Here is a 25,866-nt window from a genome sequence, read left to right as displayed (position 1 = left end):
AAGAATGCTTGAAAAACTCAAAAACTTAAAACTTAGAATGCTTAATTTATCTTAAGAATTTAGTATGTGAATATTATACTAGCCTAATACCACTTATCCATGTCATGAGCTAATATTAGTAACTAACTACACAAAATTAGATTTTATAGAATGTCTTGTTTTTTACAGTAAGTTTACCTTCTGTTTTTCACGTTCAATTAAGGAAAATAAATACTCAAAACTTCGTGGGATTACTCCTCTGAGGTTATGAGAAAAATTATCAGATTCAGATGGTCCTGAAAAATATTTAAAAAAAAATATATATATATATATACATACATACATAGATGCACATGTTCACACACTTAGAGTCCTTGAAAAAGGCAACTCGAAAGGCAGTTTACTTAGAACAAGATGGCACAGAGTAAAATCAGTTTCCTGCCTGTTACGCAAAACGGGTTCAAACTTACGGTTTGTGAAAGATCACATGACCAACCTGCCTGTCAACAGAACTGACAGACAGACACAGCATCCAAAGGCCAAACATACAAAGTGGATGTTGCTTGATAAGAAAAGAAAAAATCCACCTAGTCACTACACGGGACACCAGTCTGTGGTCACGTTCCCATCAGACCCTCCTGTTGCCAGGAGGCCAGTCTGCGGCCAGCCGCCCTCATTCAAGTCCTAGCTGCGCATGCCGCAGTCTACCTGGCCTCCCGGGCTTGAAACTCCCCCCATTCCCAGGTATCAAACCAGCAGAAATATCAAATCATGTTACTTGACTTGTTTCTTATGGCACTCAGCCTCAGTCTGCCCTGTATACACACACTGGCTGAGCAGCCACAGGCTAATTACTTCATAATTCTTAGAGCTGGGACTCACAGAGGAGAGTTGACTTGCCAGTGGACCCATGAGCATGCATTTGCCAAGGGAGATTCTGGCATTCTCTCTCACTGATGAACACACAGGGGCGGTAGCGCAGTGGGTTATGGGCACGTGGCGCCAAGCATAAGGACCAGCGTAAGGACCCCGGTTCGAGCCCCCGGCTCCCCACCTGCAGGGGAGTCGCTTCACAGGCGGTGAAGCAGGTCTGCAGGTGTCTGTCTTTCTCTCCCCCTCTCTGTCTTCCCCTCCTCTCTCCCTTTCTCTCTGTCCTATCCAACAATAACGACAGCAATAACAACGATAAAAACAAGAGGGAAATAATAGCCTCCAGGAGCAGTGGATTCCTAGTGCAGGCACCGAGCCCCTCCAACCCCAGCAATAACAAAAAAAAAGAAGATACTGCAGGTGTATATTCAGGGTTCCTATGCAGAAGGAGAAAAGCAGAGGAGTCCTGTTTCTGTTAACACTGGGGACCGGGGAATGTAGGTGGACATGTAATAGCAGGGTTTATGGGATACTAAGTACAAGCTGTAGTTTTCTACATGTGCCAGGAAAGGCACAGCTGGGAAGACCCAGAAGTCACTACGTGTTGCCGGGCACTTCCTCAGAGACCAAAGGAGCAATGCAAGGCTGGGATGTGCAAGAAAGGGTGCGGAGAGTAAACCCAGGATGGAGTCGCTGCGTTCCAGTGTATCTGGACGGGCTTGCTGGATGTGCCAGAGTCTCAAAGCCATTCAGCGGCCAATCTCTCCGTCCCCGTTAAGCCCACACAGTGAAGGCGGAGGAGAGGCACCGCGGTGGTGCTCCACCAGCTACAACCATGCACACAGCTTTCCCGACTCCCTGAAACAGCAACAGGACAACGAAACAAAAACTAACCAAGGAAGCCTTGTGCTGAGAGAACAACAATTAAGTGAAAACGAGTACAGGCAGTGGCTATCCAGGTCTGAATAAATCTAAGTCCGGGGAGTCGGGCGGGAGCGCAGCGGGTTAAGCGCACGTGGTGCAAGCACGTAGGGATCCCGGTTCGAGCCCCCGGATCCCCACCTGCAGGGCAGTCACTTCACAGGCAGTGAAGCAGGTCTGCAGGTTTGTCTGTCTTTCTTCCCCCCAGTGTCTTCCCCTCCTCTCTCCATTTCTCTCTGTCCTATCCAACAATGACGACATCAATTAACAACAACGATAAAAACCAACAAGGGTAACAAAAAAGAAAATAAATATATCTATAAAGAGCCCATGCCAAAGGGCAAATTTAAAAACAAACAAACAAACAAAAAATCATGTTCTTCGCCAAGGAGACTGTGACTGCATCACCGGGAAAGCATGTTAAACCAAAGATACTTACCCATCATAGTAAATGTCTTCCCTGAACCTGTCTGTCCGCTGCAAAAAAAAAAAAAAAAAAAAGTTTTATATCTTATTTTTAAATGTGGAATTCAGATGCCCCTTCAATTTAGCATGATCTAATAGTACACGTTTTCGCCAGTTTATTTTCTTCCTTTATTTAAAAAAAAAAAAAAAAAAAGCTGTAGCTACTCAGAGTGAATTCTAAAGTCACGGCACCCTAAGAACTTTCAGACCAGAGAGCCGGGTGGCGGTGTGCCTGCTTGAACGCACATGTTACAGGACATAAAGACCAGGCTCAGGGGGCCTGGCGGTTGCGCAGCAGGTTAAGTGCATGTGGCTGAAAGCACAAAGACCAGCGTAAGGATCCCGGTTCGAGCCCCCCACTCCCCACCTGCAGGGGGGGTCGCTTCACTGTGTAACTTCCAGAATGCTGTAATTATTTCTTTGTATAGTAGACTTCCTATTTCATTTATTATAAGAATTTTGGGTTCTATATACTTTATTTTGGATAGAGACAGAAGTTGAGTGGGCAGGGGAAGGGGGGCAAATATCTGCACACGGCTTTAGCATTCAGGAACTTTCTCTGCTGTGAGTGGGGACCGGGGGCTTCAGGGCCACTGCTCCTAGAGGCTATTTTTCCTATTTTGTTGCCCTTGTTGTTGTTGTTACAGTTGTTGTTGTTGGATAGGACAGAGAGAAATGGAGAGGAGGGGAAGACAGAGAGGAGGAGAGAAAGACAGACACCTGTAGACCTGCTTCACCACTTGCAAAGCAACCCCCTGCAGGTGGGGAGCTGGGGGCTCGAACCGGGCTCCTTATGCCAGCCTTTGCACTTTGAGCCACGTGCGCTTAACCGGCTGCGCCACCTACCCAGCCCCTGTAGCAATATTCTTTTTTGTTTTCTAATAAATTTTTTTAAACTTTTATTTATTTTCCCTTTTGTTGCCTTTTTGTTGTTGCTGTTGTTGTTGTAGTTATTATTGTTGTTACTGATGCCGTCACTATTGGATAGGACAGAGAGAAATGGAGAGAGGAAGGGAAGACAGAGATGGGGAGAGAAAGATAGACACCTGCAGACCTGCTTCACCACCTATTAAGGGACCCCCCTGCAGGTGGGGAGCTAATGGCTTGAACCGGGATCCTTATGCTGGTCCTTGCGCTTTGCGCCACGTGCGCTTAACGAGCTGTGCTACCGCCCGACTCCCCCTGTAGCAATATTATAAGGCTACCAATAGCTAGAAAACGACCACAGGAAAAGAGCAGAAGCCTTTGTTACTGTATCCACGTACGAGGGCAGAGTCACTGACTTACTATGCAAAGATGGTGCCGTTATAGCCGCTCATACAAGACTCCACAATGCCTTTGGCCACTGCTGAGAATACAGACTCCTACAAAAGCAAACACCAAAAAGGTTACATCTCATAGGAAGACATTTTGCTTACACTTCATTCTACCATATATACTGAAAACTTTGCTGGGGCCAGGCGGTGGCGCACCTTGTTAAGCACACATGTTACAGTGCACAAGGACCCAGGTTCAAACCCCTGGTCCCCACCTGCAGGGGGAAGTTTTGCAAGTGGTGAAGCAGGGGTGCAGGTGTCTGTCTCTCTCAGTCTTCCCCCCCTTCCATTTCTCCCTGTCTCTATCCAATAATAAATAAATAAGTTTTAAAAGTAAAATAACTTCCCAGACTCCAGAACTGTGAGAAATGAGCCGCCCAAGCTATTTTAATCTTGCAGCATGACCAAAACCTCCCAAAGCAGGTGATTCGGCCCTGTTTTGCCAATTTTCTTGGCGGCTCTAAAAAAGGACCTTAGGGTGGGGTAGATAGCATAATGGTTATGTGAAAGACATGTCATGCCTGTCATGCCTGAGGCTCTGAAATCTCAGGTTCAATCCCCCGTCTCACCACAAACCAGAGCTGAGCAGTGCTCTGGTAAAAATAATAAAATAAAAATAAAAAGGACACCTTCACTAATACGTAACACTGGCTGGTTGAAGAAGAAAAGCATTTACTGAAATTAAATCTAAAATATTTATGAAACATCCGAGCTTCCTAATTTGAGATGCAACATTTAAAAAGACATCAGAAATAAAATCCTTGAAAAAAGGGAAAAGAAAGAAAATTCTCAGACAGCAGTCTTATACACTCCCAGCAGCAAGTCGAGTTTTGAACAGGTTATTGCCTGAGTGGTGTTCATGTCTGCGACACGGTCAAACGTGAAGATCTTGGGCTCGGGGTTGGAGTGCAGCCGCAGCGTCGTAGAGGAGAGAGCGGTGAGGCACAGGCTGTGCTCTCCGTCCGCTGAGCCAGAACCGTCTCCGGGTGGACGGATCCGCACAAAGACTTTGATGGTGTCGCCTTCACTGCTGGAGACAGAAATGCATCAGCCGAGTCGCCTAGAGGTGACCCAAACGAGGCCTGTTTGGCCTAGGACTGGCCCAACTGTTTATCCTGAGAGCCACCGGTAAAGCCCACATCTGCCCCTGACATGAGCTCTTTGAAGTGAGTCATGCCTGGCCCAGGCCCCTGACTGGCTCATGCCCTTCAGCTACCACCCAGAAGGGCTTGGCTTCAGGGGCTGCAGAGGTTCACCGGGTAGGGTGCCCAACTCGCCACACCGACAAGCCAGGTCCAAGCTCCGGCAGTGAATGGAGCTCCAGTGCTGGGGGGTCTCCCCATCTAGCTGACTGAGAAGGGCGGGTTTAAAAGAAAAAGGGAGAAAGGGAGAAAGCCGCCAGCCCGGGGAGGACTGTGCTGTTCACTCTTCGCCCCAGTGAAGGACAGGGCTGGAGGCGGCAGGACAAGGATCAGATCACTACCTAAGCCGGCGGCTGTTTTAGAAACGCTGCATTTCCGTCTCACACACACGGTGTCTTCCTTACCTGGCTGGGTTAGACTGACTGTCACTCACACTGTGCTGCCCATCTAGAAAAGAAAGGGGAGTCAGTAACTGCAAGGTAAAGCCCCCCCCCCCCCTAGTCTGCTGTTCAGGCACTGAGGCGATCGGTTCTCAGCCCGGCCCTTCTATTTTCTCCTGGTGGTGTAGGGACTGAACGTGGCACCTCGGAGCCTCAGGAGGAATTTCTTTTTGCATAGCTGCCATGCAATCTTCCCCCTCCAAGCCTCCAGGGCCCAGGCCTCGACCTGCCTCTCTGCTCATGCCCTCTTCCATTGGCAACGGCCTCTAGTCTCACGGTGCAAGATGCTGACTGTGTCAAACTTTAAGCCTTTTCCCTGGACAGCTCTGCTGAGTCACCTGACCCCTCCAAACCAGGGGGGCAATGTCTGAAGTTTAATGTCCCCAAAACTATGGTCCCAATGCCAGACAGGGAGCTCGATTCTTCCCTCCCAAGCTCGCACCATGACAGACTCACAGAAAAGACAGAAGGCCTGAATTCCTTGGAGAGGACCCAGGGCCCCGGCAGGAAGCGCGGGGCAGGGAAGATACTGCGCTCTCTCCTTTGGCAGGAAGAAACGTCCCAAAGCGCAGCTCCCAGTTCTGAGCACCCCCACCCCAAAGCAAGAGAGAGAACAGTGAGGAAAGAAAACACCTGTCTCGGCTGCACAGCCACCACAAGATGAAGCGTGGCTGTCGTCCACTCCCAGGAAAAGGTAATCTCTCCCCAGGAGGAAGAGGCTGCCAGTTTCTCCTCCTGCCTCCCGCCACCTGCCTGCTGCTGGGCTTAGTTGAGATGTGGGGCTCCCCTACCATTCTGGACATAACAGTGTTAAGAATAATGAGGGGCCGGGTGGTGGTGCAGTGGGTTAAGGGCACATAGTGTGAAGCACAACAACTGGCGAAAGGATCCCAGTTTGAGCCCCCGGCTCCCCACCTGCAGTGGGGACACTTTGAAAGAGGTGGAGCAGGTCTGCAGGTGTCTGTCTTTCTCTCCCCTCTCTGTTTTCCCTTCCTCTCTCCATTTCTCTCTGTCCTGTTCAACAGCAGCAGCAGCAACAACAGCAAGTGAGACTTGCAGCTGGTGTGGTCTGAGGCTGCAAAGTCACGAGGTGGGACTGAGAGGGCACTGGGCCAAGGACACAATGATGGAACGGTGTGTAGAACCCACCCCAGGGAGGTGGCCTGTACTATGTCACAGAACTGTCTCAGAAGTCATTATTTTCCCGAGAAAATTATAGACTGACAGACACATATTCCCCAGCCCCCCTCTTTCACACACACACACACACACACACACACTCAGTACATTCTTAGCAACTAAAGAGCAGGTGTGATCCTTAAAAAAAAGACTGTCATAGTCCCCATTCCCTGCTCCACTCAGGCCCAGAGATCCTGCCTCTAGGAAGAGAGAACGCTAAATAGTTGCAAGCGTGGACCTCATGGGCTGGGGACACAGCAGAATGGTTTTGCAACCCGAGGCTCCAATGTCCCAGGTTCAGTCCCAGCACCACCAAAAGCCAGAGCTGAATAATGCTCTGGTTAAAAGACAAGGGGAAAAAAGAGCTGAAAGTTGGGGCAGGGCAGTGGCGTACTAGGTCAAGCGCACATAGTACGAAGCGCAAGGACCGGCACAAGGACCCCAATTCAAGCCCCCGGCTCCCCACCTGCAGGGGGGTGGCTTCACAGGCGGTGAAGCAGGTCTGCAGGTGTCTTTATCTTTCTCTCCCCCTCTGTCTTCCCCTCCTCTCTCCATTTCTCAGTCCTGTGGGAAAAAAAGTTGAAAGTTGATCCATTTGTGATGGATCATGGAGAATTCAAACTTAATTCACTCTCAATAGCAGTGAAGACTTTGGTGAAAAATTATTTGGAGGCAAGTGATTCAGGATACAAGCTGAACTCCATGTCTGTGGGCTTATAGAAAACTCGATGGGAAAAAATAAAGGAAGTTGGTAACAGCTTTACTGAGATCAGAACAAAAATCCAACATATGTGTTTACTCAGCAATGGACCTGAAACTATTCCTACCAAGCCACAGGAACGGGACTGGCCAGTTTGTTCTGCAGAGTTCTAGAAGGGCTGAAGACAAACTCAACGATGGGGCATTCAGCTGACAGTCCAGCAAAAGCGACAGAGAGCCTGTGCTCTGTGAAACAAAAGATCTGAGAGGCTTGGCCAAAGCAGTCCGGTCAGTCATTAGAGAGCAAACAAGCAGTGGTCCGGGAGGTGGCGCAGCGGTAAAGCTTTGCACTCTCGAGCATGAGGTCACAAGTTCGATCCCCAGCAGCACATGTGCCAGAGTGATGTCTGGTTCTTTCTCTCTCCTCCTACCTTTCTCATAAAGAAATAAAAATATTTAAAAAACAATAATAAAAAGCAAAGAAGCCAGTAACCGGCCAGAGGTCGAGAGCAGAATCGAGTTGCTACAAAGCACTAGAAAACCAAAAAAAAACAAAACCCAGAGGCATTTAAAGAAATGACCTGAGGGGTACGGGAGGCACTGTGAAATGCCCAAAACTAAACTCAGAAATGCCGTTCTTGAATTTAATAATCAGGGGCCGGGCGGTAGCGCACATGACGCAAAGAACAAGGATGGAGTAAGGATCCCGGTTTGAGCCCCCGGCTCCCCACCAGCAGGGGAGTCACTTCCCAAGTGGTGAAGCAGGTTTGCAGGTGTCTGTCTTTCTCTCCCCCCTCTCCATTTCTCCCTGTCCTATTCAACAACAGCATCAATGGCAACAATAACAATAATGACAACAAGGGCAACAAAATGAGAAAAAATAACCTCCAGAAGCAGTGGATTTGTAGTGTGGGCACTGAGCCCCAGCAATAACCCTGGAGGCGCGCGCAGCGCGCGCGCGCGCACACACACACACACACACACACACACACACAGTATAATAATCAATTTTCACCACTTGCTCATCAGTGTTTTGAAATACTGCCCATGAACCAAGATGTGTATTTAAAAGCAAAAACAGGCATCACCCAATTTAATTCAGTGGTCATTTCAAAAGTAGAAAACAATAAAAATTCAGTTGCTAACCTAGGGGATTTAATATTATTAAATATTCCATTTTATTTTCATCCTCTGAGTTTTTGTTTGTTTGTTTGTTTGTTTGTTTTTGGCTTGTGGGGTGGGGGACTGAATGTGGGACTTTGGAGCCTCAGGCATGAGTTTCTTTGCATAGCCATTATGCTATCTACCCCTCCCCAAGATTTATTTCTCAGTCAAGAAAACTGATTTGTTTCTATCCTTCTCTGATAGAAAGAAATAAAGTCTGTTCTTTGACAAAACTGTCCTGGGAACAAAGGCAGTGCATCCTACGAGAGCACAAGTGTTCCTGTGTGACCACACAAAGCACACCAGCAGCCTTGCAGCTTCATGAAATGTCACTGCTGGCATTTAGTGTGTGGTTCTGAGAAGACCAGATGTTGAATCCTCACGCGGCCTCACCTCGCCCTACACTCACACGCCTGCCGCGTCTGTCAGTGGGTTGTTTTCTGGTCTGTGGTGTTGCCTATTAGCCTTTTGCTTCTTCCTCCAGGGCTGTCACTGGGGCTCGGTACCCAATGGCAGTATGAATCCACTGCTCCTGGAGGCCAGTTTCTCCATTTATTGGACAGGACAGAGAGAAACTGAGGGTGGGGGAGGCAGAGAGGGAGAGACAGAGGCACCCCTGCAGACCTGCTTTGTCACTCGTCCCCCTGCAGGTGAGGCGCAGGGGCTGGAACCCGGATCCCTGCACAGGTCTTTGCACTTCGTACTATGTGCGCTTAACCCGGTGCCCCAGTGCCCGGCCGGTCTTTTAGTGACCTTTAACACGGTGTGAACATCTTATCATGCTTTTTCCTTTTCTGTAACCAGAGTGCTGCTCAGCCCTGGCTTATGGTGCTGTGGAGGGGTGGGGGACCGAACCTGGGACTTAGGAGCCTGGGGCATGAGAGTCTGTTTGCAGAACCATCATGCGGTCTACCCTCCCCTCTCTGTCTGCACTCAGAAGTCTTCTCAGAGCCTAAGCAAACTGTGCCCATCACCGGTGCCCCATTCTCCATTCTTGGGCAGTTTGCACCCCCAAGTGCGTCGCAGACGTGGGGCTCAGGGCGAGAGAGAAGAAGAGAGAGAGAGAGAGAGAGGGAGAGAGGGAGAGGGACAGAGGGGAGGGAGAGAGAGGGGGGGAGAGAGGGGGAGACAGGATAGCGTAGGCAAAACTCTCCAGGAGAAATGGGGGGGGAGACGCTGCTGGGACCAGCGGACCTGCAGGACAGACAGGCAGCCAGCCGGATGGACAGACAGATGTGGGCAGGCAGACGCGGATAGACACAGACAGGAAGGCAGACAGACAGCCGGACAGGCCGCTCTTTGGAAGTGCAGGGAGCCAGGCCTGCGGGGGAAGGGGGGGGCCGGGGCGGCAGGTCTGGGACCGGGGCCTGTCGGACTGGGCCGGTCTGGAGTCTTCGCAGCACCCACCAGGGGCGCCCAGACACCCACCCGGGACCCCAGAGCACCCACCCGGGCCCCCAGAGCACCCACCCGGGACCCCCAGAGCACCCACCTGGGACGCCCAGAGCACCCACCCGGCCCCCAGAGCACCCACCCGGGACCCCCAGACCCCCACCCGGGGCGCCCAGAGCACCCACCCGGGCCCCCAGAGCACCCACCCGGGCCCCCAGAACACCCACCCGGGACCCCCAGAGCACCCACCCGGGCCCCGAGAGCACCCACCCGGGACCCCAGAGCACCCACCCGGACCCCAGAGCACCCACCCGGGCCCCCAGAGCACCCACCCGGACCCCAGAGCACCCACCCGGGACGCCCAGAGCACCCACCCGGGACCCCAGAGCACCCACCCGGGACCCCAGAGCACCCACCCGGGACCCCAGAGCACCCACCCGGGACGCCCAGAGCACCCACCCGGACCCCAGAGCACCCACCCGGGACGCCAGAGCACCCACCCGGGCACCCAGAGCACCCACCCGGACCCCGAGAGCACCCACCCGGACCCCCAGAGCACCCACCCGGGACCCCAGAGCACCCACCCGGGACGCCCAGAGCACCCACCCGGACCCGAGCACCCACCCGGGCCCCGAGAGCACCCACCCGGACCCCAGAGCACCCACCCGGGCCCCCAGACCCCCACCCGGGCCCCCAGAGCACCCACCCGGGACGCCAGAGCACCCACCCGGGGCGCCCAGAGCACCCACCCGGGCCCCCAGACCCCCACCCGGGCCCCCAGAGCACCCACCCGGGACGCCAGAGCACCCACCCGGGGCGCCCAGAGCACCCACCCGGACCCCCAGAGCACCCACCCGGGACCCCCAGAGCACCCACCCGGACCCCCAGAGCACCCACCCGGGACGCCCAGAGCACCCACCCGGGACCCCAGAGCACCCACCCGGACCCGAGCACCCACCCGGGCCCCGAGAGCACCCACCCGGACCCCAGAGCACCCACCCGGGCCCCCAGACCCCCACCCGGGCCCCCAGAGCACCCACCCGGGACCCCAGACCCCCACCCGGGCCCCCAGAGCACCCACCCGGACCCCCAGAGCACCCACCCGGGACGCCAGAGCACCCACCCGGGGCGCCAGAGCACCCACCCGGGACCCCAGACCCCCACCCGGACCCCAGAGCACCCACCCGGGACGCCAGACCCCCGCCTGGGCAGAGGAGCCTGCTCCAAGCAGGACGCCGCCGCCCCCCTCCCTGCCGGCGTCCAGCCGCCGCACTCGGCCCCGCGGCCGGCGCAGGGCCGCGCCCCGACACCCCGACGCCCCGGCTCACGTTTGCAGCGGGAGACCATGGCGCCTTCCCCGCCGGAGCCCGACATCGCCGCTCCGGGCACCCACCGCCGGCCGCGCCGCCGCCCCAGGCTCAAGATGGCCGCCGATTTGAATTTGGCGCTCGACGGGGCGTGGACGCCGGCACGGAGGCCGCCATCTTGCCGGCTCGGCCCGGCGCGGCGTGACGTCACAAGCCGGCGCCGGCGCCGTGGGTGACTCGCAGCGGGCGACGCCGCGCCCGGAGCCGCCATGAGTCGACTCGACCGGGTGGCTTACGTGCGGCCGGCCGAGCCCGCCTTCCTGGCCCGCCTGAGGGAGCGCGTGGGCCGCGCGGAGGGGCCGACCGTGGACACCAAGGTGAGCGGGCCGCGCGCGGGCTGCCTCCGGGAGCCGGTCTCTGCGGGCGCGGCGGCCGGGACGTCGGTGGGTTGACGGCGGGGCAGGCGGGGCTCGAAGCCGGGTCCTGGCGCTCCCGCGGGGGTCCCCGTGGACACTGCGCGGCGGACGCGGGTCGGGCATCGGGGCGGCGGCGGCGGCGTGAGGGGAGAGGCCCTGGTCCCGGGGTGCCGGTCGCCACACGGGATGGACCCTGTGACGTCTGTGCGTCTCTCTCTGTTTATCCCTTTCGTTGCCGTTCTGTTGTTGTTGTTATTATTACTGTTGTTGTCGGATCGGACAGAGAGAAATGGAGAGAGAGGAGGGCAAGACAGAGGGGGAGAGACAGACGGACACCTGCAGACCTGCTGCACCGCCATCCCTGCAGGTGGGAGCCGGGGCTCGAACCGGGATCCTGACGCCGGTCCCCGCGCTTTGCGCCAGCGCCGACCCGAAGACGGGCTCCTGTTAACCTCGGAGTAAACGAACCAGCTGGTTGGGAGCCAGGAAATGGGCTGCGTGCAGGCCCTTTGTGAGGCAGGGAGCCTGACAGGGGACATTGCCCGGTGGTGGTTTCCCCCGTGCGGGGTGTCGGGAAGAGAGAGACTGGCAGGCCGGCCATCCAGGCTCCCGCTTTTCAGGGCGGAGCCGCACCCTGCACAGCCACAGCCTCACAACTTCCCGACAGTTTCACCCCACATGTCCCCGTCACAGCCCTACATGTCCCCGTCACACCCCTACATGTCCCCGACACAGCCCTACATGTCCCTGTCACAGCCCTACATGTCCCCGTCACACCCCTACATGTCCCCGACACAGCCCTACATGTCCCCGACACAGCCCTACATGTCCCCGTCACAGCCCTACATGTCCCCGTCACACCCCTACATGTCCCCGACACAGCCTTACATGTCCCCGTCACAGCCCTACATGTCCCGTCACACCCCTACATGTCCCCGACACAGCCCTACATGTCCCCGTCACAGCCCTACATGTCCCCGTCACAGCCCTACATGTCCCTGTCACACCCCTACATGTCCCCGTCACACCCCACATGTCCCCGTCACACCCCACATGTCCCCGTCACAACCCACATGTCCCCGTCACACCCCTACATGTCCCCGTCACACCCCTACATGTCCCCGTCACACCCCTACATGTCCCCGTCACACCCCTACATGTCCCGTCACACCCACATGTCCCCGTCACACCCCACATGTCCCCGTCACACCCCTACATGTCCCGTCACACCCACATGTCCCCGTGACACCCCTACATGTCCCCGACACAGCCCTACATGTCCCCGTCACAGCCCTACATGTCCCCGTCACACCCCTACATGTCCCCGACACAGCCCTACATGTCCCCGTCACAGCCCTACATGTCCCCGTCACACCCCTACATGTCCCCGACACAGCCCTACATGTCCCCGTCACAGCCCTACATGTCCCCGTCACACCCCTACATGTCCCTGACACAGCCCTACATGTCCCGACACACCCCTACATGTCGCCGACACAGCCCTACATGTCCCTGTCACAGCCCTACATGTCCCCGTCACAGCCCTACATGTCCCCGTCACACCCCTACATGTCCCCGTCACACCCCACATATCCCCGTCACACCCCACATGTCCCCGTCACACCCCACATGTCCCCGTCACACCCCTACATGTCCCCGTCACACCCCTACATGTCCCCGTCACACCCCTACATGTCCCGTCACACCCACATGTCCCCGTCACACCCCACATGTCCCCGTCACACCCCTACATGTCCCGTCACACCCACATGTCCCCGTCACACCCCTACATGTCCCCGACACAGCCCTACATGTCCCCGTCACAGCCCTACATGTCCCCGTCACACCCCTACATGTCCCCGACACAGCCTTACATGTCCCCGTCACAGCCCTACATGTCCCGTCACACCCCTACATGTCCCCGACACAGCCCTACATGTCCCCGTCACAGCCCTACATGTCCCCGTCACAGCCCTACATGTCCCTGTCACACCCCTACATGTCCCCGTCACACCCCACATGTCCCCGTCACACCCCACATGTCCCCGTCACACCCCACATGTCCCCGTCACAACCCACATGTCCCCGTCACACCCCTACATGTCCCCGTCACACCCCTACATGTCCCCGTCACACCCCTACATGTCCCCGTCACACCCCTACATGTCCCGTCACACCCACATGTCCCCGTCACACCCCACATGTCCTCGTCACACCCCTACATGTCCCGTCACACCCACATGTCCCCGTGACACCCCTACATGTCCCCGACACAGCCCTACATGTCCCCGTCACAGCCCTACATGTCCCCGTCACACCCCTACATGTCCCCGACACAGCCCTACATGTCCCCGTCACAGCCCTACATGTCCCTGTCACACCCCTACATGTCCCTGTCACACCCCTACATGTCCCTGTCACACCCCTACATGTCCCCGTCACAGCCCTACATGTCCCTGTCACACCCCTACATGTCCCCGTCACACCCCACATGTCCCCGTCACACCCCACATGTCCCCGTCACAACCCACATGTCCCCGTCACACCCCTACATGTCCCCGTCACACCCCTACATGTCCCCGTCACACCCCTACATGTCCCGTCACACCCACATGTCCCCATCACACCCCACATGTCCCCGTCACACCCCTACATGTCCCGTCACACCCACATGTCCCCGTGACACCCCTACATGTCCCCGACACAGCCCTACATGTCCCCGTCACAGCCCTACATGTCCCCGTCACACCCCTACATGTCCCCGACACAGCCCTACATGTCCCCGTCACAGCCCTACATGTCCCCGACACAGCCCTACATGTCCCCGTCACAGCCCTACATGTCCCCGTCACACCCCTACATGTCCCTGACACAGCCCTACATGTCCCGACACACCCCTACATGTCGCCGACACAGCCCTACATGTCCCTGTCACAGCCCTACATGTCCCCGTCACACCCCTACATGTCCCCGTCACACCCCTACATGTCCCCGTCACACCCCACATATCCCCGTCACACCCCACATGTCCCCGTCACACCCCACATGTCCCCATCACACCCCTACATGTCCCCGTCACACCCCTACATGTCCCCGTCACACCCCTACATGTCCCGTCACACCCACATGTCCCCGTCACACCCCACATGTCCCCGTCACACCCCTACATGTCCCGTCACACCCACATGTCCCCGTCACACCCCTACATGTCCCCGACACAGCCCTACATGTCCCCGTCACAGCCCTACATGTCCCCGTCACACCCCTACATGTCCCCGTCACACCCCACATGTCCCCGTCACACCCCACATGTCCCCGTCACAGCCCTACATGTCCCCGTCACAGCCCTACATGTCCCCGTCACACCCCACATGTCCCCGTCACAGCCCACATGTCCCCGACACAGCCCTACATGTCCCCGTCACACCCCTACATGTCCCCGTCACACCCCCACACGTCCCCGACACAGCCCCACACGTCCCCGTCACACCCCTACACGTCCCCGTCACACCCCCACACGTCCCAGACACACCCCCACACCTCCCAGACACACCCCCACACGTCCCCGTCACACACCACATGTCCCCGTCACAGCCCTACATGTCCCCGTCACACCCCTACATGTCCCCGTCACACCCCTACATGTCCCCGTCACACCCCTACATGTCCCCGTCACACCCCACATGTCCCGACACACCCACATGTCCCCGTCACACCCCACATGTCCCCGTCAAATCCCACATGTCCCCGTCACACCCCACATGTCCCCGTCACAACCCACATGTCCCCGTCACACCCCACATGTCCCCGTCACACCCCACATGTCCCCGTCACACCCCTACATGTCCCGTCACACCCCTGCATGTCCCGTCACACCCCTGCATGTCCCCGTCACACCCCACATGTCCCCGTCACACCCCACATGTCCCCGTCACACCCCTAAATGTCCCCGTCACACCCCTACATGTCCCGTCACACCCACATGTCCCCGTCACACCCCACATGTCCCCGTCACACCCCACATGTCCCCGTCACACCCCACATGTCCCCGTCACACCCCTACATGTCCCCGTCACACCCCTACATGTCCCGTCACACCCACATGTCCCCGTCACACCCCACATGTCCCCGTCACACCCCACATGTCCCCGTCACACCCCACATGTCCCCGTCACAACCCTACATGTCCCCGTCACAACCCTACATGTCCCGTCACACCCACATGTCCCCGTCACACCCCACATGTCCCCGTCACACCCCTACATGTCCCCGTCACACCCCTACATGTCCCCGTCACACCCCTACATGTCCCGTCACACCCACATGTCCCCGTCACACCCACATGTCCCCGTCACACCCCTACATGTCCCCGTCACACCCCACATGTCCCCGTCACACCCCTACATGTCCCGTCACACCCCTACATGTCCCCGTCACACCCACATGTCCCCGTCACACCCCACATGTCCCCGCCACACCCCTACATGTCCCCGCCACACCCCTACATGTCCCCGTCACACACCTACATGTCCCCGTCACACCCCTACATGTCCCCTTCACACACCACATGTCCCCGTCACACCCACATGTCCCCGTCACACCCCACATGTCCCCGTCACACCCCCACATGTCCCCGTCACACCCCACATGTCCCCGTCACACCCCACATGTCCCCGTCACACCCCCACACGTCCCCGTCACACCCCCACACGTCCCCGTCACACCCCTACACGTCCCCGTCACAGCCCCACACGTCCCCGACACACCCCTACAGGTCCCCGACACAGCCCTACATGTCCCGTCACAACCCACACGTCTCCGTCACACCCCTACACGTCCCCGTCACACCCCTACACGTCCCCGTCACACCCCTACACGTCCCCGTCACACCCCCACACGTCTCCGTCACACCCCTACACGTCCCCGTCACACCCCACATGTTCCCCGTCACACCCCTACATGTCCCCGTCACACCCCACACGTCCCCGTCACACCCACACGTCCCCGTCACAGCCCCACACGTCCCCGTCACACCCCCACCCGTCCCTGTCACACCCACACGTCCCCGTCACACCCCTACACGTCCCCGTCACAACCCACACGTCCCCGTCACAGCCCCACACGTCCCCGTCACACCCACACATCCCCGTCACACCCACATGTCCCCGTCACACCCCTACATGTCCCCGTCACACCCCACACGTCCCCGTCACACCCCCACACGTCCCCGTCACACCCCACACGTCCTCGTCACACCCCACACGTCCCCGTCACACCCACACGTCCCCGTCACACACCACACGTCCCCGTCACACCCCCACACGTCCCCGTCACACTCCCACATGTCCCGTCACAACCCACACGTCCCCGTCACACCCCTACACGTCCCCGTCACACCCCTACACGTCTCCGTCACACCCCTACACGTCCCCGTCACACCCCCACACGTCTCCGTCACACCCCTACACGTCCCCGTCACACCCCACATGTTCCCCGTCACACCCCTACATGTCCCCGTCACAGCCCCACACGTCCCCGTCACACCCCTACACGTCCCCATCACACCCCAACATGTCCCCGTCACACCCCCACACGTCCCCGTCACACCCCACATGTTCCCCGTCACACCCACATGTCCCCATCACACCCACATGTCCCCATCACAGACGCACACCTCCCCGTCACACCCCCACACGTCCCCATCACACCCCCACATGTCCCGTCACACCCCACATGTCCCGTCACACCCCCACATGTTCCTCCTGGCATTTCTCCCCCTCTGGGCGCGGGGGTGTGTCGGTCTGGCGGCTGACCAGCGTGGAATGCAGAGCAGGGCGAGATGCTCCACACAGGAACTAGGAGGCGGGCAGAGCGGGTGAGCAGGGACCTTAGGGGCAGCTCGGCAGTCACTCTTGTCACTGTGTCCAAGGATGTGAGTCATTTTTGCCCAGTTTTTGCGACGGGAGTGGACTGGAAATATTGTCTGGGAAGATGTAGTCAGAGTTGGAAACAGAACTAGAAAGCTGGGTTAAGGGGGTGGGTGGTGGCGCAGCAGGTTAAGCGCAGGTGGCACAAAGCGCAAGGACCGGCGCAAGGATCCCGGCTTGAGCCCCCGGCTCCCCACCTGCAGGGGCGTCGCTTCACAGGCGGTGGAGCAGGTCTGCAGGTGTCTGTCTTTCTCTCCCCCTCTCTGTCTTCCCCTCCTCTCTCCATTTCTCTCTGTCCTATCCAACAGCGACTACATCAATAACAACAATAATAACTACAATAATAAAAAACAAGGGCAACAAAAGGGAAAATAAATCAATAAATATAAATATATATACTTCTATTGGAGACCCTTGAAAAAATGAAATCAAATAAAAAAGGAATAAGACTCAAACCCATGGCCGACAGAGCGACCTCACAGGACAGACAGCGCGGGCCGGCTGGCAGGTGGGCCACCCTGCGTGGAGAGGTCACTCGGCTCGTGGCCACTGGCAGAGCACAGGCTTTCATACCGCCTACGGGGGAGGTCCCGAGTGGCAGAGCATGTGGCGGGCGCCCCCCTCTGCCTTTCACGCCTGAGGTGAGGTGCAGAGCCCAGCAGTGACCCTGCTGGCGACGAAAAGGCCCCAAAAGCCGCTTGTTAGCAGAGCCCCGGTGTGCGGTCAGTCCGCGCGCTTCCGCACTTTTTCTCAGACACTGGCGTACCTGCGCTGAGGCTGGTGGCCTACACGTTCTCGCTGTTTCCCCGCAGAGAATTCAGCCTCTGGTCCCAGATGAAGATGGTGACCGCAGTGACCAAGAAGATGAACAGCCCCAAGTGGTGGTTTTAAGGAAGGGAGACCTGACAGCTGATGAGGTCATGAAGATCAAAGCAGAAATAAAAGCAGCCAAAGCAGGTGTGTCTGGAATGTTTTCCCAGCAGTCAGAGAATCTGGAATGAGGTTGTTTTCCATAGCAGGAAGTTACCAGAGCCCTGCTCAGCTCTGGTTTACGGCGGTGCAGGGGACTGAACCTGAGACTTAGAAGCCTCAGGCAGGAGAGTCTCTTTGCAGGACCATCATGCTGTCTCCTCCCACCCTGTGCTTTGTTTCTTAAGACTTGTTCTGGAAGAGTGAGCAGCCAGAGCCCTGCTCAGCTCTGGCACATGGTGGTGCTGGGACTGAGCCTGTTGCCTGGGCCTCCCACACAGGCATCTGAAGCAGTGTCTCAGTGCCCTGGACTGCAGGTGTGTCTGACACCTGCCAGGTATGAGGCCTGGCCTGTCACTACCTTAGTGAAAAGGGACAGCGGGGAGGAGTGGGCGGAGGGTCGCGGTGGCCTGGAGAACCCAGAGGGAAGAAGGCCTGGAGGCGCATCCCAGCGCGGGGAGCTGAGGGGCTGAGCCACAGACCACTAACAGCCCCCCAGAACAAGTCAAAATTATGCTTCCTCCATTAGACTGTTCTGGTGAAGTGTGAATTTAATAAATAAAAAGGCCGTCTTTGGGGGTTGGGCGGCAGCAGGTTAAGCGCAAGGACCGGCAGCTCCCCACCTGCAGGGGGGTCGATCACCGGCGGTGAAGCAGGTCTGCAGGTCTTTCTCCCTGTCTTCCCCTCCTCTCTCCATTTCTCTCTTTCCTATTCAACAATGATGACAGTAATAACAACAATAAGTACAACAATAAAACAAGGGCAAAAAAAGGGGAAATAAATATATTTTTTAAAAAGACCCTCTTTAAGAGATTGGTGGCTAAGCTTCCAAGTAGTTAGGAGAGGTTGCTTATTCAGTGTGTGAAGTATTCGGTGTGATATGCTGTGTTGTTTTTTATTCCTGACGTATTACACTGCTTTGGGGGAAATGCTAGAACTCGGGTCACTTTAGGTTACTTAAAGTAGAACCCGAGGACCAGACGGAATTGAGGGAAGGGCATCTGTACATAAAGAGTGGGGTGAAGTTTTGATTGTTTTATTTTTCTGTCTGACTGTGATAAAGGAAAAACAATGAGAAAAGAAAAAAGTTCTTTGACTTTGTTTTTGCTGCAGATGAAGAACCAGCTTCAGCTGATGGAAGAATCATGTATCGAAAGCCAGTCAAGCGTTCCACTGGTGAAAAATATTCCGGATTAACAGCAAGTTCCAAAAAGAAGAAGACAAATGAAGGTGAAACAGATAAACAGGACTCAGTTAAAAAGAACACACAGAAGCAAGTCAAAAACAGTAGTCTCCTTTCATTTGACAATGAAGATGAAAATGATTAAGTGTTTTGGACTTAGTCTTCTTTAGGGATTTTAATAACACTTTTCCTATTATAAGAATAACTTCAAGTTCAATATGAAAATTGAGAAAAACCGGGGAATCAGATTAGCAAAATAAAAACTGTCCAGTACTCCTCTGACTTGAAATAGCAACTCTGGGGCGGAGGGTAGATAGCATAATGGTTATGCAAAGAGACTCTCACGCCTGAGGCTCCAAAGTTCTAGGTTCAATCCCCCGCACCACCATGAGCCAGAGCTGAACAGTGCTCTGGTTAAAAAAGAAAAAAAGAAATAGCAACTCTAAATTTCCCTGTGAACGTTTTGTTATTTCCTCTGTGTGGGGTGGTGATGGTGTATATGTATATAAATAATATTTTTAACAAAACTGAAACTATTCTGTATGTTTTCTGTCCTGCTTTGCACTTGACGTTATGAGAATTTTCCGGTCCAGTAAAATTCATTTCCCTAGATCCTTAGTAACTGCATGGGGTGGGAGCAGCAGAATCACTCTCTTGGATAAAGTGTCTGCTGCGCTGTGCACACAGCCCAGGATCAGTCCGGGCCCCACCATGTGGGGAGCTGTGATACCTGGGATGAGACCTCCTACCTCTACTTGGTAACCAGTGTCCTCATGTTACTTTGAGAGGAAGAACAACAGTACTTAGCACTTTCGTTTTTAGGTTAATTTTACACGTGTCAGCTTCACGTAAGACAGTGAGAGGCCAAAGCCAGGGCAAACTCTCCTGCATGCAGTGCTGGGGACAGAACCAGGAGCCACAGCTCTAACGCAAGGCACGCTGACAGCTGAGCTGTTTCCCAGCTCCTCTGGTGGTTTTTATTGTCACGAGAGTGCTGCTCAGCTCTGGCTTATATTAGTGGCAGGTCTTTAGCCTGGGATCCAGAGACCTCAAGGATGAGTATTTTTTCTTTTATTTTTTCTCTTGTCACCACTGAGCTGTTTCCCCAGCCTGAAGTTGGGTTTTTTTTTTTTTTCAGGCTACTATCTTTGTTCATTGTAGTTATAGATAATACCTGTCACTACTACTTTATAAATTATAACCTGACTTACTGTTTCCCAAACTATATTAGAGAATCACCTAAATTCCTTTTAAAGATTACTTTTTAAAATTTGTCTTTGCTATGAATAGTTTGTTCCAAGATTGTAAGATTACAGTATATAGCTCCACACCACACCCGCCACCAGAGTCCTGAGTCCCCAAGGACAGCCACCATGTCCATGCAAGAGGAGGAGGAAGAACAAGGAACCATCACACCACTGAAGCTTCGCACGTCTGATGCTTGGGCTTGAGCTAAGGCCGCCATGCGTGAGTGTCTGTTCTGTCTGTCCTGCCACCTCCAGGGGTGGGCTCTGGCTCTAGGCTTTGCCACCTTTGTTGCCTCTGTTGGTCGCTCTCTGCTGTGAGTCCTCAGAGAGTGAGTAAGGACGGCTTTTGGCTGAAATGCTTTCTCACAGTCGTCACATGGGTCAGGTTTCTCTCCTAGATAAATGTCGAGGAAGGTTGCTCAGCTGTTGCGTAAGATTTGACTGTTTACGGAGCTAAGTTCCACACTGACCACACACACAGGGCTTCTTCTCCTGTGTGTCTTCTGACGCTGGGTAAGAGAGATGATCACTGCCACCTTCAAGTGCCTGATAAATAGTTTCTACTTAGACCTAGACACCTTTCTCACCCCCTTCCTATTTCACTCCCCCAATCACCCTAAGGCTAACCTTGTCAGACAAAGTAAGGACTCCAAGGACCAGCACACTTTAATGATGGTCCTTTTTGGTCACTGCCAGGCCACCCCATCATCTGGATTCCTAGTCAGGGATTCCCCCGGAGGTATGACGGGCCTAGACCTCTCACAGACCCCTCTCTCCTCCATCACTGGTCACTCCCACCAGGCCCGTCAGCACACGCCCTTCTGTGGCCTCTCCAGGACCTGCCCTCACTGCAGAGCAGCCATGGTGGGGACGCCCCACTCTGCAGGGAGGCTGGTCAGCCTGCTCTGCCCCTCGAGGAAGACGGGTCCTGACGTGAGAGCAGCCTGGAATGTTCCAGCTGTGCCCGTGGACTGCGAGCTCAGACCTACAGGGACTCAGAGGCCACACAGGTTCCTGTGCTGAATGTGAATAGACATGGGCCCTGGATCAGATCGGTGGGGTTTACAGTTAATGGTATTTACATACTTTTCCCGTATCCTTAACTCTGACACCATCTCCCCAGACAGTACTTTTAGCCCACCTGCATGTTAGCTGTCAGGCTCAGGCAAAAATGGAATATACCCAAAATAGACTTCCTCGCTCCTTCAAACATGAAGCAAATTTCATCTGCTATACTCTTACCTTTAGGTTCCTGGTTATTAAACAACTTCTGCTTTATATCTTAATGCTTTCAGCCACCAAGTCACAGATGCTGCCATGATGCCATCTTGACCTCCCTGGGCAGACGCCCTCACCCATGTGTCCTGGAACCCCCCCTCCCCAGATCCCTGCCCCACTAGGGAAAGACAGACACAGGCTGGGGGTGTGGATCCACCTGCCAACACCCATGTCCAGTGGAGAAGCCATGACAGAAGCCACAACTCCCACCTTCTGCTCCCCATAGAGAATTTGGTCCAGACTCCCAGAGGGATAAAGAACAGGGAAGCTTCCAGTGGAGGGGAGGGGACAGGGAACTCTGGTGGTGGGTGTTGTGGGATTGTACCCCTCTTATTCTAGAGGGAGAGACAGATACCTGCAGCCCTGCTTCACCACTTGCAAAGCTTTCCCCGTGCAGGTGGGGACTGGGGGCTTGAACCTGGGTCCCTGTGCACTGTGATGTGCGCTCAGGTGTGCCAACGCCTGATCCCTCATTCCAAAAGGACTTCAAGAGAAGACACGTGATAAGTGTGTGGCTTCCAAATTCTTTTTTTTTTTTAAATATTTTATTATATTTATTTATTGGATAGAGACAGCCAGAAATTGAGAGGAAGGGGGAAGTAGAGAGAGAGAGGGACAGAAAGACACCCGCAGTACTGCCTCACTATTTGTGAAGCTTTCCCCCTGCAAATGGGGGCCGGGGGGGGGTTTGGACCTGGGTCCGTGGCCATTGTAACACATGCGCTCAACCAGGTACGCCACCACCCAGCCCGTTTCCAAATTATTGTTTCTGAGTAGGGCCTGTGCAGAAGTGAAATTAGAAAGATAAAAAAGTTCAGGGAACAGGGTCCCAAGAGCCCTGGAAGGATCCCAGCAAGGCCTTTCCCTACAGATGTTCCTTCTTTTATATTCCTAGATCACTCCTGGGCCAGCTCTCCATTGGCCCCCTGGAAGTGTGCTTCCCCCAGTGTCCTGGTCGCCAGGTCCAGGTGTGCAAACAGTGGGACGCGTGTGCCCGCCAGGCTCCCTCAGTGCCTTTGTCCTGCCCCTCAGCATGACCCTATGTGCTACCTCCCCCAGCAAGGCAGTCCCTTAAAAACCCTAAAGTGGGAGTCAGGCGGTAGCACAGCGGGTTAAACGCAGGTGGTGCAAAGTGCAAGGACCAAGGATCCTGGTTCGAGCCCCCGGCTCCCCACCTGCAGGGGAGTCACTTCACAGGCGGTGAAGCAGGTCTGCAGGTGTCTGTCTTTCTCTCCCCTTCTCTGTCTTCCCCTCCTCTCTCCATTTCTCTCTGTCCTATCCAACGACATCATTAACAGTAATAATAATAATAAAAAAAACCAGAGCAAGGCAGAGGCATGTTGGCGATGGCCAGGCAGGCTAGCACATTTTGGAGAGCAGGACCTGGAGAGGGAGAGGAGAGAAGTGGGGAAAAAAAAGGGTGGGGGGGACACTCTGTAGGTGTGATTTAAAAGGAAGAGAAGGGGGGTCGGGCGGTGGCGCAGTGGGTTAAGCGCACGCACGTGGTGCAAAGTGCAAGGACCAGCGTAAGGATCCTGGTTCGAGCCCCCGGCTCCCCACCTGCAGGGGAGTCGCTTCACGGGCGGTGAAGCAGGTCTGCAGGTGTCTGTCTTTCTCTCCCCCTCTCTGTCTTCCCCTCCTCTCTCCGTTTCTCTCTGTCCTATCCAACAACGACGACATCAACAACAACAATAATAACCGCAACAAGGCTGCAACAACTAGGGCAACAAAAAGGGGGGAAAAATGGCCTCCAGGAGCGGTGGATTCATGGTGCAGGCACCGAGCCCAGCAATAACCCTGGAGGAAAAAAAAAAAGAAAGGAAGAGAAGGTAGGCCCAGGGGCCAGGCAGTGGCGCACTGGCTAAGCGCACACATCACAGTGCCCAAGGCCCCAGGTTCAAGCCCCTGGTCCTCTCCTGCAGGGGGAAAGCTTCACAAGTGGTGAAGTAGAACTGCAGGTGTCTCTTTTCTCCAATTCTCCTCCTCCCTTCTCAGTTTCTGTCGAATAATAAATAATATTGGAAGAGAAGGCAGGACCCTAGGAAAAATGTGCAAATACTTATCAAGTCGCCCCTATCTGCGACCTTGGGGGAACCACTGCAATTGCCAGTGGAGGGATGGGGGGAATCATTCCCGTCACCTCAGTTTTATAAAGTTTGAGGGGGATAAGCTGAAGCATCCTTTCTGAGTGGAGATACTGGTCTCACACAGCTCATGGCATCGTCCTCCCGAAAGGCCACTCACTGCAAGCACCCTGGGACAGGACAGGGCACCAGCCCGAGTAGTGGTCAGGGCGGCACCACGTGCCTGAACGATGCCTAGTCCTGGTCTCCTGACGCACCACCCTGTGAAGCTGGCAGGCCAGGAGACGCTGCTTCACTGATCAGTAAGGGAACTGACTTGGAGAATTTGACTTGGGGCCAGGCGGACAGCTGGTTAAACACACATCACAGTGCTCAAGGACCTGGGTTCAAGCCCCTGGTCCCCACTTGCAGGGGGAAAGCTTCACAAGTGAAGTAGAGCTGCAGGTGTCTCTCTCTTCCTGTCTCCCCCTCTCCTCTCAATTTCTGCCTCCCAACATTAAAAAAAAAAAAATCTGGCTCTGCGATGACCCAACTAGCTGGACAGAGCAGGGCCTAGAAGGCGCTCACAACTGCCCGATGGCCCTGGAGCTCACTGATCACGGGACACGGAGTTAGTAGCAGCCCCAGGACGTGGACTCCCAAGTCTACAGGCCTAGACGAGTCTCGGCCTTCCCTACCACCCCAGGCCCCTCACCATTCTCGAGGGCCGGTCCCTCTTCCCATCTGTCACCCGCTCGTGGCCCGCGATGTCCCTATGTGAAGGGCCGGTCCTCAGCCTGGTGCTCTAAAGACCAGAGCCACAGCCCAGTGCTCTTTTCTCTCAATTTATTTTTTAAAGATGTTTATTCGTGAGAAAGATAGGAGAGAAAGAACCAGACATCATTCTGGTACATGTGCTGCTGGGGATCGAACTTGGGACCTCACGCTTGAGTCTACTGCTTTATCCACTGCGCCACTTCCCGGACCACTCTCTCAACTTACTTTATATTGATTTGCTTAGCCTCCAGGGTTATTGCTGGGGCTCGGTGCCTGCACTACGAATCCACTGCTCCTGGAGGCTTTTTCCCCCCATTTTTTGTTGCCCTTATTGTTACTGTTGCCATAGGCAACATGTTGTTGGATAGGACAGAGGTAGGAAGAGACGGGAAAGACAGATCCCTGCAGACCTGCTTCGCCACCTGTGAAGAGGACACCCACCCCCCCCCCCGCAGGTGAGGAGCTGGGCGCTCCAACCGGGTCCTTGTGCTTTGCGCCATGTGCACTTAACCCGCTGCGCTACCGCCCAACTTCCCCCTCAATTCACAGTGAGGAGAACGGATTTGAAAAGCAGGCATCACTCTGGTCAGAACACGATGCTTGAAGGTTCAGTGCGGCTCCCCAGCAGCTCTGGACTGCCCCAGTTTGTCTGTGCTCCTCATCTCCATCTGCCTTGGGGAGGGCGGAGGCGTTCCCAGTGGTGGTTTCTTTGGGTTCAAGAAGTGCCGCCTGTGGTCCAGGAGGTGGCGCAGTGGATAAAGAAAGCATTGGATTCTCAACCATGAGGTCCTGAGTTCCAATCCCTGGCCGCACAAGTACCAGAGTGACGTCTGGTTCTCTCTCTCCTCCTATCTCTCATGAATAAATAATTTTAAAAAAAAGTCCCACCTGAAGGGACAGTCAACATCCGGAGTGTCAACAGCTCCTGAAGGAGCCTGGGCCGGCCAGGTCTCCGCTGCTCACCGCGGTAGATGCCCTGCTGAAGCAAGTTCTGGTGCTGCGGTCATAGATTAAAAAGGAATTACAGCAGGGCCAGGTGGTGGCACACCTGGTTGGGCGCACGGTACACCCTGGAAGGGCTCAGGTTCAACCCTCAGTCCCCACCTACAGGGGAGAAGCTTTGCAAGAGGTG

The 25,866-nt window shown here is 55.2% G+C and overlaps 2 protein-coding genes across 8 annotated transcripts in view; one reads left to right on the top strand and one right to left on the bottom strand.

Moving 5' to 3' along the window:
* Positions 1-11,176, bottom strand: part of KIF15 (kinesin family member 15) — a 66,980-nt gene extending 55,804 nt beyond the window's left edge. For 2 of the 5 annotated variants that reach the window (XM_060204822.1, XM_060204824.1), the window contains exons 1-6: positions 10,896-11,176; positions 5,098-5,140; positions 4,398-4,581; positions 3,523-3,599; positions 2,210-2,247; positions 178-275 (exon numbers count right to left, since the gene is read on the bottom strand). In XM_060204822.1, the coding sequence (XP_060060805.1) occupies positions 178-275; positions 2,210-2,247; positions 3,523-3,599; positions 4,398-4,581; positions 5,098-5,140; positions 10,896-11,145 (690 nt within the window). In that variant the 5' untranslated portion in view covers positions 11,146-11,176. Of the gene's footprint in view, positions 1-177; positions 276-2,209; positions 2,248-3,522; positions 3,600-4,397; positions 4,582-5,097; positions 5,141-8,568; positions 8,730-10,895 lie in introns of those variants that run through there. The other 3 variants (XM_060204823.1, XM_060204825.1, XM_060204826.1) reach the window with 3 other exon arrangements.
* KIAA1143 (KIAA1143 ortholog) lies at positions 11,111-19,981 on the top strand. Of its 3 annotated transcripts, none has more exons than XM_060204827.1 (3): positions 11,126-11,251; positions 18,030-18,174; positions 19,300-19,981. In XM_060204827.1, the coding sequence occupies exons 1-3, from the start codon at positions 11,144-11,146 to the stop codon at positions 19,512-19,514; spliced, it is 468 nt and encodes a 155-aa protein (XP_060060810.1). In that variant the 5' UTR covers positions 11,126-11,143; the 3' UTR covers positions 19,515-19,981. The 3 variants fall into 3 exon arrangements, 1 of the variants encoding a protein (XP_060060810.1); XR_009553256.1 differs by having other exon boundaries at positions 11,135-11,251; positions 17,972-18,174; positions 19,275-19,454; XR_009553255.1 differs by lacking the exon at positions 18,030-18,174 and having other exon boundaries at positions 11,111-11,251; positions 19,300-19,522.
* The last annotated feature ends 5,885 nt before the right edge of the window (positions 19,982-25,866 follow it).

The sequence above is a fragment of the Erinaceus europaeus genome, chromosome 12 (assembly GCF_950295315.1).
Source record: "Erinaceus europaeus chromosome 12, mEriEur2.1, whole genome shotgun sequence".
NCBI lineage: Eukaryota > Metazoa > Chordata > Mammalia > Eulipotyphla > Erinaceidae > Erinaceus > Erinaceus europaeus.
Note: the sequence above shows the minus strand (reverse complement) of the source record. Positions and strands in the feature narration are given on the sequence as shown.